Below are 19,952 nucleotides of genomic sequence, written 5' to 3'. Positions count from 1 at the left end.
CAGTGGGATCAAACAGTATTTCAACTACACTAAACAGTTTGGAAAAAAACAGGGGTGGGAGGGGTGGCTTACAAATGTGGAAAAATAGCTTCTGTCTCCTCCGACCTTTTTTTTATTTTGGGATGAGTGCTCGATTCTTGGGCTTTTTCTGTTAACAGCAAGTCACACGATTCTAGCGTTCGGAAAAAACAAGGAATAGGCAACGTTGATTACAGCAAGATCCTCCTTGCTTGGATTGTCACCTCCTTTTTTTTTTGGTCTTGAGAATGATTTGACGTATATACAGAACACGGATCAATGGGACACTCTAGCATACTGGACTTTAGCTTTGGCTGGACGGGGGCCTCGTTCGGCCCCCTGTTGCGGATTGATTCCAGCACATTTGGTTTGGAGTAAAAGGCATGAAGAAGAGACGGATGGACAGACATAGATAGATAGTTAGACAGACACCCTGACAGGATGGATTCTTTGGTTAAGGAACATCTTTGCCACACAACATCTCACACAGTTGAGGTAGATGGGTAAAGTCTTCATGTACACACGGGGGGGGGGGGGGGGTCGGGGACAGGCTCGGGGAGGGGGGCGGGGACACAAAGTCAAAAGACTTCCATCTGAAGACACTGCCTCATGTCAGTTTCTCAGTTCCAGGTCAACATAATACTGTTTAATGCGACATAAATAGTCAGCACGCCAAAACCCCACTGGTGCTTTTTGAATCCTCTGAGTGCTACGGTAGCTCTGATAGGAGACTGCTAAAACTACCCATGATACATTTTGATTCAGCAGTCACCCATCAATCTTTGGTTGTTGTTTTTTTTTTTTTTTTTTTTTTTGGTTTATCAAAATAATGACGTTTTTTCTGGTCTTTTTTTTTTTTTTTTTTTTTTCTTTTTTTAAATCCTGAAAGTACATATACATTTTCAGTTCTTCTATCTTATTTTCTCTACGCTCCTTTGAACGGCTCTGCAATAGCCTCGGCTTCCAGACGTGTCAAGTTTCTACAACTGCCACTAGAGGGTGCCGCAGGCTTGGATAGCAATGCGGATCACCTGCAGCAGCTCACTGGATTCCCGCCTCCTTTCTGCACAGAAAAGGGAAGATCTCTCCCGCTTGACAGGAGCAGAAGGTGGCTCAATACAAAAAGCTCTGTCTCCATTTTAGGCTCCCAGTCAGTGAAAACCAGAGAAACCTGAAAGGTGTCACCTCAGCTTTGATACAATGACAGTAGCAAGCAGGGGTCGGCAGAGGAGCCTCCAAGGTCTTTCATTTTATATTCCCCCCCTGAACAGACTCGACCGCACACCCCACCACCGCCCCCCCTCTGCTCTCAGCATGCTTACAATTGTTGCTCATTAAAGTTTAATTCAGCTCCATGCCTCACTACTCCAACACCTCCTATTCCTCAAACAGCCTCCCTCCCACCTTTCCTCCACACACACCACTACCATCATCCTCATTCTGGATGATTCAGCCTCCTCTCTGATCTCCTCCCGCCCCCTCTGAATGCCCCCTAAAGCCCACAGGTCTGGCCAAGAGCGGACCCCAGACCAGATACCCAGAGAGGAGACGGGATAAAAAAAAAGCTTCCCCTTTGAAGTCTGCGAAAAAGTCGATGGCCTCTTTCATGACCGCCCGTCTTTCAAGTGTGCGCTGTGAAGGGGGCCCTGGCAATCCGCCCCTTCCAATGTTAAAGACGGAGAACGAGAGAGAGAGTCTGTGGAAAAACGCCAAGCTATCCTCGCCACTCTTTGGCAGCATTTACACACGGGTCAAAGAATCGGGTCTTGGGTGATTTTTCCTCTGATTTAGGCATTCAAAGCAAAATGCTGACAAATCCAACCGCATGTGCCTGTGCAGCTTCTGGAGGGATCCTTAAAATCCTGGAAAACCTTAAACGAAGCCCAAGAGCCCCAGATCATCAGGAATAAACCCAAACACACATCCAGGACAAAGGACAATACCGACAGCAGAAACCCTGCAACAAAGTCCAACTCCTACAAGATAAGGACAAAGCCTACGAGCCGATCCCGGAGAACCGCCCTTCATCCGTCATCTGTCTTCCCACGCAGTCCGAAGCTGCTCGCGCCCTCTCGAGTCGTGTTCGAGCAGCACCAATGCACGCTGAGTCTACTTTTCCAGAAGACATCCAGCAGAACAGAGCAGATCGACCCAGACAGAAAGTCCAACATGGGAACACAGAGAAGGTTCTGGTAAGGTATGAACACTGCTGCGTCTCGAACTCAAACCAGGAAATGAACAGAAACAGCTCAGAAGAACATACGGAGGCCCGGTCAGGGACTCACAGGACAACAAAATCAGATTCCTTTCATCGGGAGGAACTTCACAACAGGACACTCCTAAGGCGTCTAAAAACTCTTTGCACATGAGCCAAAGATCGCTGGCAGTCAGGGACTTGAGACGTTCCGAGCGACTGATTTCCAAGTCGGTGAAAGTGGTTAGAAAACTGTCAGCAGGTAAACAATGTAATGTAAACAGATAGTGGCTAACATGAGCGGTGCTAGCTACGTCAGACTTTGGTTCTCCCTGCAGGTTAGTGTCCATGTGTCGCCGACATACATGTCTACCTCGGTGCTGTCTGTTCCCTGTGCTTGTTTACATCCTGGTAGTAGAGCGAGGAGAGCAGGCCCGTCTACAGCCCTGGGCGGTGGTGGTTGACAGTGATGCAGTTTGTTTGACCATATACAAATATAAATACATTGTTAACCGACTAGTTATTGTGGCGCTGACTGGCGAGTATGACCACATTCACCCTAAATGGGCCCATACCTTCCCCAGTCCAGCGGGTTCAAACCTTGAGACCCGAGAAACAAAACTCAAGATCCCTAGAAGATAAGTGAGACACCTTAAGTTCCCCGAAGGTCCAAGAACAAACCCGAATACCTTCAGAATTCAGGGCACACACACCTAAGATCCCAAGATTTTAGGAAGACACTATAAAATAAAATAAAATTAAAAAAGGCCAGGAACAAACACCAACACCTCCAGAACCAGAGGAACAAAAAACGCCCCAAAAAGGCCTCACAGTCAATCAGAGACTGAGAGGACGAGAAGCAATCCAGAGAGAATCACAGAAGGCCAGAAACAAATCCTACGACCCTAAAGGGCCAGGAACAAACCGTAGGACATGCAGAACCCTGGGAAAGTAAAAACCCAAGATCCCCAGAAATGAGGGACCCGCCTTACAAACCCCAGAGGTCCGTGAACAAACCCTAATAAAACCCCTTGGAACTGAGACAACTGGCAGAAGGGCTTGGCATGTGGAGGACGGTGAGATCACACTGAGCTGAACGTAGACAGGAGTGTCTGCACTGCACTGGGGGGAGAGGGGGGGGAGGGGGGCTGGCGAGGGACATGTGGAGGGCGGGGTCACAACCATGCATTTTCCCCAGGCAGAAACACAGTACGCATGTTTGCATGTGACCCTACAGGACGTGCACTTAATGGGGCCTTCGGTCGGCGCTTTAAGTGGGTCCCCAGACGCTTCACACACTCCGCCAGATGGCATTGGTCTGAACACAACTTTACAAGCAACCTGTGAACCAATGGGATGCCACATCATCATTATTATTGTTGTCATTATTCATAGTATTAATAATTATAAATATTATCACAACATTCAAACAAGCTTTGGCCTTGGCACAAGCTTTGGCCTTGGCGTTTAGAGCTGACCGCAGAGACATTTGCAAAAGTAAAGAAATCCCCATTTTCCTACAAAAAATAAATAAAAACAAAGGCCGGGCCTTCAAGAGAGGGAGATACAGAACATCACAGGGTAGGCGGGGCTGGATCGGGTCCAGATCAGAGGGGGGGGGGGGGGGGTTTAGGGATTCAGGCCGTACATTCAGGGAGGCAATGTTAATCTTTGGTATTACGATGGGATTCTACAGCTAAAAGTGCCCATCAGAAAAAGTCTTCAGTTTCACACAGACATACAGAGCATCGTTAAATAAATACTTACAGTATATAGATAGCATAAATAAATAACCAAATAAATAGAGAGGAAAGAAAAAAGGGTAAAACAATAAATACACAAATGCAGTAATAAATACATTGATCAGATCAGCAATTGCATTTGAAACGTTCTCGGTTTGATTTAACGCTTGGCTATAAGGAGGCGTGTTAAAGCCTTTCCTTTGTGGACCAAAAAAATGACCTTGTACGTCAGCGGGGCTCAAACAAACCGCCCCGCACTTCCAACGTGTTTTTTTTTTCTATAAATAGAGCGATGTGCTTGAAATCTGTACAAAAAGGGCTGAAAGAATCACATTCCTCCATTTTTCTAGACATCTGTAAAAAAAAGATTTCGTAATGGAGCAGAGGTGTTTGGAAATGTGTGGAAAAAATACAACAATGTCACTGTACATTGTGTCAGGTGTATCTCTTCCCCGTGGACCTTCGTGTTCAAAGGTTGGCTTTCTTTCTTCTGTTTTTTTTTTTTGGCTTGATTTTGAGTCAAAAATGGCGGCGGAGCTTTCTTTAGGAAGCTCGCTGAGAGTCTTGAAGCTAGACGGTTGCACCAATAAGTCTGTTTTTGCTTTCTTGCTTGTGTTTATTGATTCTGTCCTGGCGTGGAGCACGATGCGGTTCCCACTTGACAACTCTGATTCATTCAAGGTGGGACCATCTTTGCAAAGGAAGAAATAAAAACACACACAGGAGAAGGCTTCCTGTGGATGGTGGATGATTGACAGCTGGGAGTCATGGACGCTACAGAACCCTCGGGATAATTCCAGGCTCGGAACTTGGAACAACGCCATACAGTCCTGGGAACCGTCGCCATGGAAACACATGCTAAGAAATAAGGGGAATAAGTCGGGAAAAAAACCCCAAAAAACAACCTTTCCTTCCTCTTTCACCTTGATTTGTGAGGAAAGAAAGGGAGCATAACAAACAGTAAGGGGGGATAAAAACGTCTTTGGATGACGGCGAACACTTCTGATTAAAAAGTTACACGATGGAACTCTCCAGATGTGAGCAAACGGCGCCTCTTGATTCTTCACGTTTGGAGAGATGACTACAGATTTGAAGGTACACCAAAATATGCTTTCTCCTGATTTGTAATACCCTCATTATCTCTAATCTAGATAATCAAAATAACGCAATGAGATGATGTCTATGTGAGGGCGTGACTCGCCTTTGAGCGCGCCCTCGACTATACAAGCAGGACCCTCGCATCCTGCGCTCATATCACTCTGGGTATCGCCCCCCTTCCATTTCAAGGGAGCGATCGACTTTGGTTTGGGAAAATGCTTCGTCTTCATAAAATCATCTGTAGTAGCTGGCTCCGTCACTCCTTCTGATAACGAGGAGGACATTTATTACGGCTGGTCTCTGCCTAGACCAGTCTATGTGCCCCCCTTGCTCCCTCGGCGTCCCGTCATCATGCCGTGCTGCAGGACACTGCGGAGGAGGACACGCTGGAGCCCGAGGAACCCGTGGAGGAGGGACGGCCCTCGTCCGCCCACTTGTTGACGTTGCGTCGGCGGGCGTTCATGAAGAAGTTGCTGACGGTGGACAGCTCGAGGCCGAGCTGCTGGGAGATGGTGACCTGCAGCTCTTTGGTCGGGCGGTGGTTCTCCCTGAAGATGGCGAGGAGCGTGCGTCGCTGCAGGTCTGTGAACACCAGCCTGGTGCGCTTGGGGCCCTGGTTGCGTTCCAGCTTGCTCTGCTCCTGCTCCTTCCGCTTGCAGGCTGCGGGCACATGATGGGAAAACAGGTTAGCTAACACACTCTCTGCCTAACTAGGACAAATGGATTAAGCTGAGCGAAAGTGGATTTGTTGAAAGAAAACAGATTAGCTAAGCAACATTTGATTAGTTAAAAGAGATGAATCAGCAGCTTCATTGAGCAGAGAGGGAATCAAGACGTTCAACCTCACGTCTTGTTGCCGGCGAGCTGCTGCAGGGATGAAACAGAAAAGCGGCGCCCAGGCTTAAGCTCTCACGCTGCATTTATTAACATAGATCCTGAATGCACATTAAAGCTAAACTACACGTGTTCATCAAAGACCAGCGGCCAAAATAAAAACACAACTCAGAGATTCACCGTGTTTGTTCGTATCCTGCAAACGAGCGGCGGATCCAAACGTAATCTTTTGTCTTTCTAAAATATCTAAATTCATTGAAAATGGATTTATTATATTAATTACTGTTTGTTTTTTTGAGTACTTAGATTATCTCAAATATTTGAAACAGATTCATTTTGTAATTACAGCTGGGCGAGCAGTTATCGTTGCCGTGGTAACCCCAGATGTTACATCAAAGCTGTCGTCCTGTTGCTGTTTGTGCTGCCGTGATATAAAACGGCGTGTAAATTACACTCTGATCAGCTCGCCGTTAAACATGTTCTCTTCCTCGCGCCCGGTCGTCGTGACGACGGTTCACTCTGAGGTCATTTTTAGTCATTGATGGGGGGCCGGGAGTTACAGAGAGAATCACTCCCATGATTCCCCGCCACCCTCGACGTTGTCTTCTTCATCATTGTTTTGATTGAGAGCCCCCTGGTGGTGGAATTTATAAACTGTGCCTTTAATTCCAACTCGACTTAAATGATGAGCCAAACGCCAAAGATGCTTATCAGGCGTTTAGTTTCACTTCCTGTGTTTATATCAGCGATCGATGACACTGACGTTAGAGCGTCTTTCGTGCCGCTGTCTTGTGTTTATTGACACTCTGGTCCAGAGAATAAAGAAATCACTATTTTTGCTAAATTAGCTCGATGTCAGAGTTGGCTGCATTCAAACTCTTGTAATCGCCTGTAGAGGTGATGAAGTCTTATTTTTAGTTTTTTTAACGTCAGTGTTGCTCAAACCAGAGAAAATAATAAACGGAGGTCTGGGTTAAACACCACTGTAGCTGCGGCAGCCTGCCCAATTATATAATCAATATTTCCTCTCAAAAAGTCTCCAGATTAGAAAAAAAAAACCCAGATGAAGGAAAAAATGTTTAGTTTTGTCGAGCGTGGTAGAAAAGAAATAGGCTGATGTGCGTGGGCCGAGCTCAGATCCATTTTGAGAATCAGACGTTTCTCTGCATATCCAGCGCTGAACCTTTCCTCCCTAACACGCTGTAATTCTGTATTTACAGGAAACACAACACCAACCTTAAGCCTTTGTGTACTGAGCCAACAACCCCCCCCCCCCTCCCCCCTGTGTCCATCTCCTTCCACTTCCTCTCTTCCTTTCCCTGAGTCGACACTCCTGCATCATTAGTTTCTCATAAAGTCATTTACATGTGGCGGCGGCGAGTGAGTAATAATCACTTTAGAGGGGAACTAATTTATTTTCTATTAAAGGCGGGGTTACGTCAGGGGTGAGTGAAAGGAGCAGACTCGGCAGAGCCCGCCGTGTTTCCGAGCCTTAAGTGGACTCAAACACATTTTTCGGGGGGAAGTCGTGCAATTACCTAAATGCACTTTTTTAAGAGGTTTCAATCAGCGGCGTGCGGCTGAGCGACCGTTTTGCTGAGGGTATCAAACGAGTTTCTAGGAGTAAGCACTGGTGTGTGTGTGCACACTTAGAGTGCACACACACACACACACACACACACACACACACATAGAGGAGGGGCAGCGGTTGGTTGCAGATGCTGGACAGGAAGACTGACTCTGAGATATTTTATTTTGCAATTAACCTAATTATGCTGCGATGTTTTTTTTGAATGTAAATGATTGATTTACTCTTCAGTTAAACTAGAACAATAACTCATTAAGTTTCTGATATTTTGTTTTGGAAGCTCTTAAAAACGTCTTATTTTGAAAGGTTTTTTTTCCTTTTATTGTCACTTTGTAATTGTTGTCTTGTGCTGCTCTGCTGTTCAGCTTCATGTTACTGTCGAGCTCTTTGTAAACTCTATATAAATATTATTCATATTTAATATTCTTACTAATATGTTTATTATTTTTAGGTTTCCTGACAGCAGGAAATCATTTCAGCCTGTTTCCTCCTCAAGTTCAGATTTTGAGGAAACGAATTAAGAATAAAATCAGTTTTTTAAGCGAAGTGATCTGAACGAGGACGAAAACATCGGTGAGTTAAAACGTTCTGAATAAGATTGATGAGAGCGTTAATAAAAGGCCTTCCTGTGAGGCAGCTAACATCAGGGGCTCTGATGGTAAACGCCCGGTCGCCCTGGTTACCAGCATGGATCTCCAAACGAGTAACGAAGGAGCACACAGCGTGCTGTGTTTTAAAATACTTCATCCTGTCTGTAACGGGCAGCGGACGCCGGCGTGCGCTCCTGGTCACTGACCAGCTGCTTCCTGGGAGTGACAGTCAGGTGTCATCTCGCCGCTCTGATCCTCGCTTCATGAAAACAAGCTTGATAGAACTCCATTATTGACAGAGATGACTTGTTAGGATGGAGATATCAGACTGGAATAACCTTGAAATCAGCTTTTTACAGGCTGACACACACAAAGACACAATCACTCTTCAAACATACAATAAATAAAACACACACGGCCTCCGAGCAGCAGTGACCAGATCGATTGATTGGCTTACATCTCACACGGCGTTTACCGTGTGAGCCGCTCTTCAGAACTCACAGCCGCAAATTCCTCCCATTAGCCGAGCGCTTGAGAAATAAGTGCGACCTTACTGCCGTCTCTTCCTACACGAGCGCCGTCGCTGAGGCGGCCTCACAGCTGGGGCGGGACGCCACGAAGCCGGGCTCTGCTCGCTCCGACACCCGGCGCCGGTTGTGTAACTGCAGCACTCGGCTGGACGTGAATAAATCTGATTTCTAGAATCATTATCTGAGGGGAAATGTTTGGACGTGGGGATGCGCTCTTGTCAACTTGAGATTACAGGTGCCTGTTCGCTTTTACGCATCCAGACCTCGTTTGCATTTCTGAGAGTTATCGAACGGCGTCTCATTAAAATCTGAGCAGGCCGAGATGTCAACGCCGTGTCAATATCACCACCAGTGAAATTATTTTTCTCTCCCCAAATGCTACATTTTTCACGGGCGTTACACCATCTACCACCATCAATATTTCTGGGCTGGAGCCGATGGGGGGGGGGCGGGCGGCGTGCACTCTCAGCCCGTGTAGTAATGAAAGGAATGACATGATCGTGCTGGCGAGCTTTGCTTGTAGGGCGGATTTATGGCTGGTTGGAGGAGTCAGGGCGTCCTGATGCTCTCCTCCTCCTCGCTCTCTCTCTCTCGCTTCCTGACGATCATAACGCCGACCATTAAGTAAATGCTTCCTTATGCTGTAATCATGTGTAAAAGGCTCACAATTACCATGCTATAAATGGGCGGCGAGGGGGCTCCTCCTGGAGACATAAATATTCCCCTATAGGCTTCTTATGATCGTGGGAACAGCCCCTAATCATGATGTATGCTTCTGTCTCGTGTCGCTGAAACGTGATCGAAAGCCCTTTCCCTACCCCCCGGCGTCTCAACCTACACCCCCCCCCCTCCTCACCCACCCACACACCCTCCTCCTCCTCGCCAGAACACCCCCACAACCCCCCCTCCCTTCTGAACCCCCCCCCCCCCCCCCCCCCAAGCCCCTCAGCCCACCCCCTGCTGATTTCTTGGGCCAGGGGCTGATAGAAATTATTGATTAAATCTGTGCAGCTCAGACTCCTCGACCCACAGAGGCTGGTTAACCCCTTCAGCGCCGGAGAGGCTGCAGGAGCCAAACAAAAAAAACAACAACAACGAAAAAAAAAAACCCACACAAGACACACCGTGTTTGTGAGGTTGCTGCGCAGCGGAGAGCCGCGTCGGCCTGCTTATGATTGGCGATATGCAAATGAGATGGGCTGTGACCTTTGAGCCCGGCTCGTAGAAGGAGGACTGTACGCAGCGAGAGGTGGACGAGGCTTTGTGGCTTTCATTACTGTGGGGGTGGTGCAGGCAACAGAGCCGACACGTAAACCGCATTGACCTTTCTTATTCATTTAGACCTTTAGTCAAGGGCTTCGGCCATCATCTTTAAAGTTATAGTCTCTGATCCCCCCTCCTTCGCCACTCCTTGACTTTAAGTGTCCAAGCATAGGCTGCGTGCTCTTTATCCCGCCTTCTTCTCCTCCGACTAAATCCTGATTGCCTCCTCCACAGCCTGAGGTTGGGCTAAAGATGCATCTCATATACAGTAATCCATAGAGTACACACACACACACACACACAAAGAAAAAAAACACAAGATACTGCGGATAAATCCGAGGGATCACCTCCTCCTTGTTTAGCAAAATGTCTCTGCAGAAAGACAATTATTGGAGGAGACAAAATGGCAGCAGCTTGCTTTAATAAGGACTGTGAGCGCTCTGCAGCCCTATAAGAGAAGAAACAGCACACGGCGCTGCAGCCTGACAATGAAGGGCCTCCTATGTGTTTAAGCGAGTGCTGCATTAAGGAGGATCATCTTAAAACTTGAGGCGTGAAGCTGAGAGCGCCGGAGCTATCTTCAGACCGGGGAGCACAGGGCGCCGCGCATTCTAATTCCAGTCTCGATTTGCCGATGCGGCCGAGGTGTGTGTGGGCAAGGCGTGCTGCTCTTTCCCATGGAAATCAATAGGCGCTTGTAATTAAACAAAAGGGGGTTGGCCAAGCGGGGGGGGGGGGGGGGGGGGGGGGGGGAACACAACAACCCCCTTTGGAAAGTAGGTTATGTTGAAAAGTGCCGAGCTGTCCAAATCGAAGCTTCTTGGCCGAGAAGTAAATATGCAATTTTCAGAGTGTGTGTGGAGAGAGAGAGAGAGAGAGAGAGAGAGAGAGAGAGAGAGAGAGAGAGAGAGAGAGAGAGAGAGAGAGAGAGAGAGAGAGAGAGAGAGAGCAGCGTCGTCAAACATTAGCACACTTCTCTGTGTGGGCAGCTTAATTTTTTATGAGTCTGATTGATCGGCCGCTCGGACGTGGAGGACTGACTCGTTAAAATAACTTGTGCGTCTGTAAAGACGAGGAAACCAGGAAGCTGGAAATAAAGAAGGAATGATTGACGATCAGAACAGAGGAACAAAAGGAGCCGTTTGATCAGCGAGAAGAAGACGAGGCGTTTTGCATACAGAGCGCTCGCTCGTCACGCGATCGGCTTCATCAAAACACATTTGTGTGAAAGCAAAGAACAAAACCCTGAGATAAGTCATCTTTAGATAAGAGGGCTTTTTAGGCTGTGATTGCTGTAACGTTTTGCTGAATGGAGGATGTACACATGTGCTCTCAGAGCCCAACAATCAAAGATCAATAATTGTGAAGGGATTGCAAGAGTGCACAATCATTACCTATGAACCCTATTGTGTTGTTGGGCTTAATCAGTCGAGCTGCTGACAGAGAGCGAGAAGCAGTGATCAACTGGGCAGGCTCGCACACACGTAGCGCTCACAGACCCCCGCAGAGACACACACACACACACACACACACACACTCTTCTCATATTACTGTGTTCACTTGGATCTCTTTCTGTGCTCCTGGTATCAGATGGGCCCTCGGTCCCTGCGGAGGGACGACACTGTAACACGGCACTGTACAGCGTGCTGTCCTGTCTTCTGCCCACATCCCTCAAGAATATTAAATGTCAAGCAGCAGATTACAAAAAATAATCTTTACTGTGTGAAATGTGTGTAAATACGACTCGGGCTGAAAGCCAGGATTTTTCATTTATTTTTGGGCTTCTTTGCTTTATTTTCCTGTCGAATATTTAACTGTCTGAAAGGATTTTTAAATTTAGAAAATGTCCGTTCGTTATCTTTAATTTGTTTCTTTAGTCTGACAAACAAGAAAACCAAAAAAAAAAAAAAAAAGAAGAAGAAAAAAAGATTTTGAATTTTGCAATTCCAGAAGCTGGACTTTGCAAACACTCAGCGTTTTTTTTTGCTTCACATGTGAAATGTATTAATTGATTATCCCAGTCAGTTAATTTCCTGTTGGCTGACTGATCGATCCGGCTCACAGAATTACATTTCAGCAACACCCCTCTCGTGCTCCACATGTGCAACACCTTGGTGCGAGGCTGCTGCCTCGGAGCAGAACAACATTTGTATTTAGCCGCGCAGTAATTGCCTCGGTGACGGCGTTGATAAAAGACGCCTGGCAAACGCTCAAGTCTAATTTGCATCAGCTACGTTGCCAAGTCAACTTCAGCCACGCGCTGAGCAGATATAAATCACTGCTCCAGGTAATCAATCGCTCCACAGTGGCATATCTGCACAAATTATTTTGTGGGCTCAAAAGCGATTAAATTGCCAGCCGCTGCTCACGCTGATCTTCATGGTTCATTTAAGAAGAGGGCAAATGTCTGTGGCTTTTTTATTGTAGCTACTGTACTAATCAATAGGAGCTGTTTGGGAGCAGAGTAAACAAAGGAAGGGCACATATGGCCTCTTTTCTTGCTCAAACTGACCTCGATGTGAAGCTAAGTTCTGATTAGCCCGGCTGTTGAGACAATAGAAGAAGCAGTGGAACATTCACAGCGGTGTAAAGGAGGGAAACATCAGCGTGAGCCTTTTCCTCCTGTCTCAACCTGAGCTGCATACTGAGTGCTGCTGAACACCGCTTTTTCTGTCTATGTGTTTTTTTTAGTTTTTTTTGGAAGACATGGAGAAGGAAGGTGTTTGGGGAGAACATGGGGAGAGAGAGAGAGAGAGTGTTTGTTGTTGTGCTTTCTGTATAAGTGTGTGTGTGTGTGTGTGTGTGTGTGTGTGTGTGTGAGAGAGTAAAGCCTGATCTTACCCTCGAGCCGGAGCGAGGCCATCCTTTGAAACTCGGGCTCCTGCAGCCAGCGGGACATCCTCTTAAAGGTCTCGCGGCCGGACTTGAGCTTGCCCCAGGGCTTGGGGTTCCTCAGGAGGTCAGACAGAGTGCCCTGTGACCTACACAGCACCCTCTCTGCAAAGATGGCCTGGGGGATGCTGTACCTCTTCAGCTCGGTGATGATCCTCTGGGCCACGTCCCGGGTGTTGATCTCCTCCCCGCCGCCTCCGCCGCCGCCCGACAGCATGCCCTCTCCGGGCGAGGACGCGGCTGAGGAGGAGTGCAGGTGATCGGACATCTTGGAGGCCTGCTGGCTGGGGTGATGGTGCGGCTGGTAGTGCTGGCTGTACAGGTGAGGGTGGTGGCTTTGTGGATGCTGGTGAGCCTCCATTTTGTTCAGCTGATGCCCCACTGACACGTCACCTCCTCCGAGGCCCGGTGGAGACATCTCACGGGCAAAATCTGATGTCCTGCAGAAAAGGCTCCCGCTGTGGACGTCATAGCCGCCGTGGAGCATCTGGCCGCCATTGGCGTTGGGGCTGCCGTAGCCGTGCATGGAGGAGCCGAGGCCTGAACCCGTGGTGGGGGGCGAGAGGCTTTGGGACATGGCGAGATCTTTGCCATAGGGGTTGTAGAAGTTGGTGCTGAGGTGTGCTCGGTCCTCACGCATGAGGGTGAAGCTCCCGATGACGTTGCTGACTGGGAGACAGGGGTGGTGGTGGTGGTGGTGATGGTGGAACTTGTCATCAAAGGGCTGCAGGGGGGTCAGGGTGGTGTAGGTGCTTCCAGAGCTGGACGGGGAGTCGCCGCTGTAGCCCAGTGCAGACATGGAGTGGTCGAAGCCTGGCGGACGGGGCTCGTGCTCCAGAGACATGGAGGGTCCCCCGAGGGAGGGCCTGGGGAAAGCAGCTGAAAGGTCCCGCGAGTGCAGCATGGCCCGGCCGTCCTGACTGTGCGCCAGCTCCGAGTGGCTGTGGAGCGACATCTCCCCGAGACTCCCATCCATCTTTAATTTCAGGAGGAAAATGAGCACTTCTGGCCCTCTTCTTCTTGTTGTTGTTGTTGTTGCTCTTCTCTTGTTATTGTTGTTTAACAGCCGCGCTAGCTAGTCTGGAAGGTCTCTTGTTACACCAGACTATGGATTTATTGATTTGTGAATTAATTGATTTCCGGGCTTATGGGGTGTCTAATTAATTATCTGATAACGTTAAGTACTGTCTTCAAACTCCCTCAAACTCCCAGAGAAGCAGTTTGCAGCAGCATCGGGAGCTTTTGATTCTGATTTTGGATTCTGTCTTGTGCAGCAGCAGCAGCAGCAGCAGCTCTCTGCTCTCTTGTCTCTTTGGTTTGGTCCTCGGCTGAAGCCTCGCTTTGTGCCTGCGTGAGACAAGACAGGCGCTGTTACTCCTCTGTGTGGAAACTTTCATCGGTGTAGAGAAGAACAAACAACCGAAAACACGTTTATTTCCTGGAGTTTAAACACTGATTCAAACTCGTTCATGCCAAATAAAAGAGCATTTAAATCACCTGAGCTCACAGCCCTCGGAACGCGCACAGCGCTGATTTAATCACTTCAACCAAATCTGATTTTATAAAATGTGATTTTCCATCCTTATGTAAAGTTATGAATGCAGACGCAGCGAGCACGCGAGGTTTGCATATTTACACCACATGAAACCAATGTGAACGAATCGTGAACTAACGAGCCGAACACGACGGAGACTCAGAGACAAAATCATCGACATGTGAAGCTTCACGGAGCCGCTGCAGAATCCTACCTTTTATTCTCCACTTCTCAGAGCGCGTCCGCGGCTGTTGTCCGTCCTGTGCATGTCTCCGATTGTGTCGCCGAGCAGCCCTGCAGATTCACACAATTGGTCCTCTGCGCCCCGGGGTGCTACATTCACCACAAGCAGAGTGCACAACAACCATCTGCGCTGATACAGACGGATGAATCTGTCCTCGGTCACTCTTTGTTTTCCCACTCCACAAAAATCTCCGGGTCTGGAGCTTGGTTTTTTCGCTCTACACTAGCAGCTCTCCTCTTTTTTCTTTCATTATCTCGTGAGATTTTCCTCCTCCCTCTCTGCCTGCCACTTCATCGATCTCACCACCAACTCTTTCTCCTTCTCCTCCTCCTCCTCCCCCTTTTTGCTCACATTGACTCTCTGCGTTCAGTGCGTCACGGCCTTAAAAATCTGACAGATGTGCGATGAAATTCCTACTCCAATTAACCCTTTCTCTCCGGAGGGGGGTGGGTGGGTGGGGGTTGATGGGTGACGAGGGGCGGAGGTGTGTGTGTGTGTGTGTGTGTGTTTGGGGGGAGGTTGGAGATGCTCCCTTTCTCATAACCACACAGGTTAAGCCTTCTTCAGCTGATTGCATGCACAACTTCTGAATGATGTGCACGCGCATCCTGCAGCTCGTTGTGCTGCGCGCGGCTCTTTACTGTGTCATAAATGGATTTTTACAAGCTGCAGCTAATGTCGTTTAGTTCTTTTATATGTAACGACTGAGGCTGTTGTCACCGTGCTGAATTATCTGACACAGAGATGATTTATTTGTCATCATTTAAAGGAGTTAATAAAGACATGTTTGGTTGATTTATAATATCTAAATTTCATGTAGGACCAGATGAGAGGGCACTGGGTTGATTAAAAAAAGAAACAAATGAAGGATGAATATGCAGTTATGTAAATAGCCTTTCTAAATTATTGACTCGAGGAGAAAAAAAAAATCAATTTCTGCTCTGCTGTTCGCCATCTTATTCCCAGGTCGTCACATAACGACGTTTACTTTGTTTTTGTTTGTTTCTCTGAAACGTTCACACAGGATTTTTTTTCTTTGCATTTTTTTACCTTGTGTGTTTGTGACTCCTCACCTTTCAGGAGTAAACGCTGTAAAGTGACGCGCGTGCTCAGGCCAGCTCTTAATCAGCACTCAGCTCGCGGCTCCAACACTTCAGTCTGGAAAGTCCCTCAACAAGATCAATGAGACCCCCTTTTTTTTCTTCAGTAGACCCTCGACCTGCTGCTGCATGAAGCGAGCACATACACTCAAGAATGGGCCTTGTGGGTGCGCGTGCATGTACATGCATGCGCAAGAGTACGCCTATATCTACTGAATTTCAGCGAGCATGATAAATGCTGTGACTGTGTGAGAAACAATTTGTGCACGCATTTTGCTTGTATAAGCGCGCGTTCACGTGATATCGGTGTCCCATTAATGTGCACAGGTGTGTGTGTGTGCGTGCATATAAGCAGCATATACATAGTCTGCATGGTGAGGCCTGTGCGTGCATGTTTGCGCGCCTCAGACAGACAGAGCAGAGAGGCAGCGCGCATACTAATCATATCTGTCTGTCAGTTTAATTTTCAGAGATGAGCAGTTCTGGCGTTTGGAAACAGCGGAGCGCTGCGCGGTGTGGGACCGCCGGCTTCCCGGAGCAGATGCTGCCCTATCGATCCGCCCCGCGCGCAGCCAGCACGTAGGGATGCATATGTGTGTGTGTGTGTGTGTGTGTGTGTGTGTGTGTGTGTGTGTGTGTGTGTACTGATGGCGAGTAGCTGGAGGTAAAAATGGTCAACAGCTACAGAGCGAAAATAAAAGGTCCTTCTGGAAGGTCGGGGTGAAAGTTCACCTCCTGTGGCTGCAGAATCCGAGAAGGGAGGCTGACACCCGAGCTGCGAGGCCCCCAAGTTTTTACACGGTGCGGCGTTCAGGTCCCGGATTTATCAGTTCTAAAAATCCAATAACGAAAAAAAAACAAAAAACAAAAAAAACCTAAATATGACGAAATAAATTACGATCACATTTTTGTTGATGAAATGATGTGCACAATATGCTGCATATCTTACATGACTGTGAGGAGCATTTTAAAGCATTAACTCCCATACAGAGTCACTTTCCTCCCAGCAGCCAAAACATTAACATGGCAGCCGTTTAGCTGATGCTCTCAGAGGGACTCACAGTGAGAGCATCCAACCCTCCATTACCCATCCAGGGCCATAAATATAACCCAGGAATACTCACATATTAGCCACTTAGCTGCCGTGCCTTCAAAGTGACTTTCAATATGCTGGCTGTGGAAGAAGCTTTTCATCTGTATTGAGCGTGTTCACATTGTTTTGACCATTTAGCTGCCCGCGTGATGCTTTTTATCCTGAGGGACGTGTATGGGCCTGCATCAAACCCTGCATCCGCCGATATTACAAGCAGAGGTCAGGGGTCAGGGGGCATTGCTGTGACCTTGAAATGACCATTCATGTGCTCCAGAATAAAAACAATCAGGCAAAAGATAGCGAGGAACAAATTGGATTTTCTTGAGTGTTGCAGCAAAATATAAATATCTACAGGGAGACACTTCTGGAGTCTCCAGGAGAGGGTTGAAGATTTATAAATTCACATTTTATTTTTCTGCATGCCGTGGCTGAGTTTTTGCATGTCGTCCCGCGAGGCCTGCATGCAGCAGCAGCCAAAGAGGCGACATTATTCATCCTGTACTTTACAGCGTTCAACAACGCCCCCAAATCCTGCTGTTTAATCACCGAGTAAACGTCATCACTTATAGGTAAATGATAACGGATGTGCAGAGTGCACGTGCAGGGTTTGAATGAGATATCGACTCCTCTTTATTTAGCAGCAGCGAAAACCAAAAAAAAAAAAAAAAAAAAAAAAATGTAAATGTCGCTCCTATAACGCAGGAGGGACTGGAATAAACCAAAGAATTAAAAACAGCGTGACTGTATGTGTGATGACGTCACTGGAGTGGTCTATCATTTTTGTATTTTGATGAAAAAATATATTTCTCAAATATCCAAAATATGATATTATCTTTAGGCTGTGAGCTGCTGCTGCTGAAGGATTTTACATGAACACGTTTCTTTATTATAATAACACACACACACAGTGCACGAGCTCATTTCTCATGTCATTTTATTATTTATTCAAACACACACATTAAAGACAGAAGGCTGGACGTGTGACCCTGTTCAAAATAAAAACACCATGTTTTCATCTTTTCCAAACTTACTGACAAATATCGTCTAAAAAAACTATTTGCAAGAAAACGTCATAAAAAAGTCTTTTTTAATAGAAATGATTCTCAACATGAACACCTGCATGCGCGTGCATGTTGTCCACAGCTGCAGGTAAAGAAGCAACGTGTGTGTAATGTTGATGTTTGTCCCCTCCATGTTTAACGGTGTTACTGCAGGTCATCTTCAGGATATTTCATTCATCAGTTCATTTGTCAGGGACAGCACGTGCAGCTGATGTGACGTGTACAGGTGTTGCACATTAGCATTTAGCTAAAGAGCAGTATGCATGGTTAAATGTTCCAGCACCATTGATCCTGTATGTCCAAGTCAAAACACAAACACTGTGAAAAGACGTGAACACTGCAGATACACAAAAACAAAGTCACACAGATGATAATAATTATTATATGACGTCACTGCAGCAGACTCGAGTTCTCCTGTTCATTGTTGTTGTAAAGAGTACAGGTGAGTCAGAGCTGCACACATGTTTATTTTGTAATTAGGCCTGACATCTACCTGTAGTGTGCAGAAAGCACGCGCGTTTTTCTGCCTAGGGACTGATTGAATTTTTTTCTTCTTTCTTTTTTTAAAATAAAAGGTCAGAAGTGATTTAAACTTTACATCCCAACCGGAAATATTAAATGTGAGATTCTGCGTCTCTTTGAAGTTTTTTAAATTTACTTTAATTATTTATCTGTCTTTGGTGAAGGTGACAGCAGCGCGCGCAGCGTGTGTGTGTGTGTGTGTGTGTGTTAACGGATTAATGTAAAGCTTTAAAGTTGAAACAAAGTTCATATAAAGCTGCAGGATTGGAGTTTAACTCAAAACGTGCGACGCAGATATGACGTAATTTACGTCTTTACAGTAAACTTTCAGACAACAGAAGATACTTAGATCATTGTAATTTTATTTTATTTTAGAAATCAGTTTCTGAGTATTGAAATCTTAAATGAATGATTAATTCTGTTACATTTCCTGTAATTAAATATGTTAGTGTTTGTCACGTTTTTTGTTTTTAATAGAATTTTATTTGACACGTTTAACTCCTTTATTTATTTATTTATTTTTGGTTTTTCTGTTTCCATCCTGAGACTCTAAACTGATCCACTAAAAAAATGAGACACATTTTAAAATGTAGATTTTAAAATTTAAAAAATAAAAGAGGAACCGCAGATGTAAACTAGCTCTGAGCTAAACCTGGTGCAATACATCAAATGGCAACATTTACGTTTAATATTGCACATTATTGGTGATTATTGGTCCCTTACAAATAAAGTTTTTTTTTCAAGAATAAATTCAAAGAATCTTATTCATATAATTTAAATAAAAAGTGCAGTATCGTGACGTAATGATTCTCTTCTTCTCTTGTTGTCATCTCCCTTCCTTTATTTTTTATTTCCCACCTCGAACCAATCGATCCAATCAATTATTACCACGAGACCTTCGCAAGATCACTGTGTGAATAATCGATAACCGAATTAATTTGGCCAGATAAGAGATAAAAGATAAAATAATGAAAAACAAAACAATAATTAATAATAATAACGGTGATGATAAAGTTGAGGATTAACATCAATGTATAAAACAAAAACATAATATTTACGTTAAAACATGACACCGTGAGTGACGTCAACATGCTGATTATTAAACACGCACGTGCATGAAAATTATTTAATCTATTGTGCAACATTAAAATTAAAATGTTAACAATATTTGTTTTTTCTTTAAAGATAGCTGAAGGGGCACGTGAGCGTGCAGTAGGCCTCTCGTTTATGTGCATCAGCAGCGCGTGGCCTGCTGCGCACACACACACACACACACACACACAGCACTGTCATGCAACACCATCCTCTAATGTGAGTTATATTCACTCTTAATTTTATATAAAATTAAACAAGAATAACCTTCTTTTTAAATGGTTGATTTAATTGTTGAACATTAAATGACATTTTTTTATGATGTTTGCAGCTCTCTTATAAAGTAGCTGCACCTTTTTTAAACGGTCAAAACCTCCTGTCCCCCTTCCCCTGCAGGACTAACCATCAGTCCTGGGGGTTCAGGGCCTTTTCCATCTCCTCTCCCACCCTCTGGAACTCACTCCTTAAAAAACCCACCAGAGACCCCCTCCCTCACTCTTTAAGAAAACCCTAAAAACTCCCCTCTTCCACATCATCTGACCGCACACAAACTCAAC

General features: G+C 46.1%; 2 protein-coding genes across 2 annotated transcripts in view; both read right to left on the bottom strand.

Annotated features, from left to right (window-relative positions):
- The window catches only part of scnm1 (sodium channel modifier 1), a 255,569-nt gene that overhangs the window by 151,311 nt on the left and 84,306 nt on the right, over positions 1-19,952 (bottom strand). The gene's annotated exons all lie outside the window — the stretch shown is intronic.
- On the bottom strand, positions 4,435-14,745 carry onecutl (one cut domain, family member, like). The gene is made up of 3 exons (XM_079344235.1): positions 14,498-14,745; positions 12,699-14,096; positions 4,435-5,712 (listed from the first exon to the last, which is right to left on the bottom strand). The coding sequence occupies exons 2-3, from the start codon at positions 13,723-13,725 to the stop codon at positions 5,402-5,404; spliced, it is 1,338 nt and encodes a 445-aa protein (XP_079200361.1). The 5' UTR covers positions 13,726-14,096; positions 14,498-14,745; the 3' UTR covers positions 4,435-5,401.

The sequence above is a fragment of the Symphodus melops genome (genome assembly GCF_947650265.1).
Source record: "Symphodus melops genome assembly, chromosome: 5".
Taxonomy (NCBI): Eukaryota; Metazoa; Chordata; class Actinopteri; order Labriformes; family Labridae; genus Symphodus; species Symphodus melops.
Note: the sequence above shows the minus strand (reverse complement) of the source record. Positions and strands in the feature narration are given on the sequence as shown.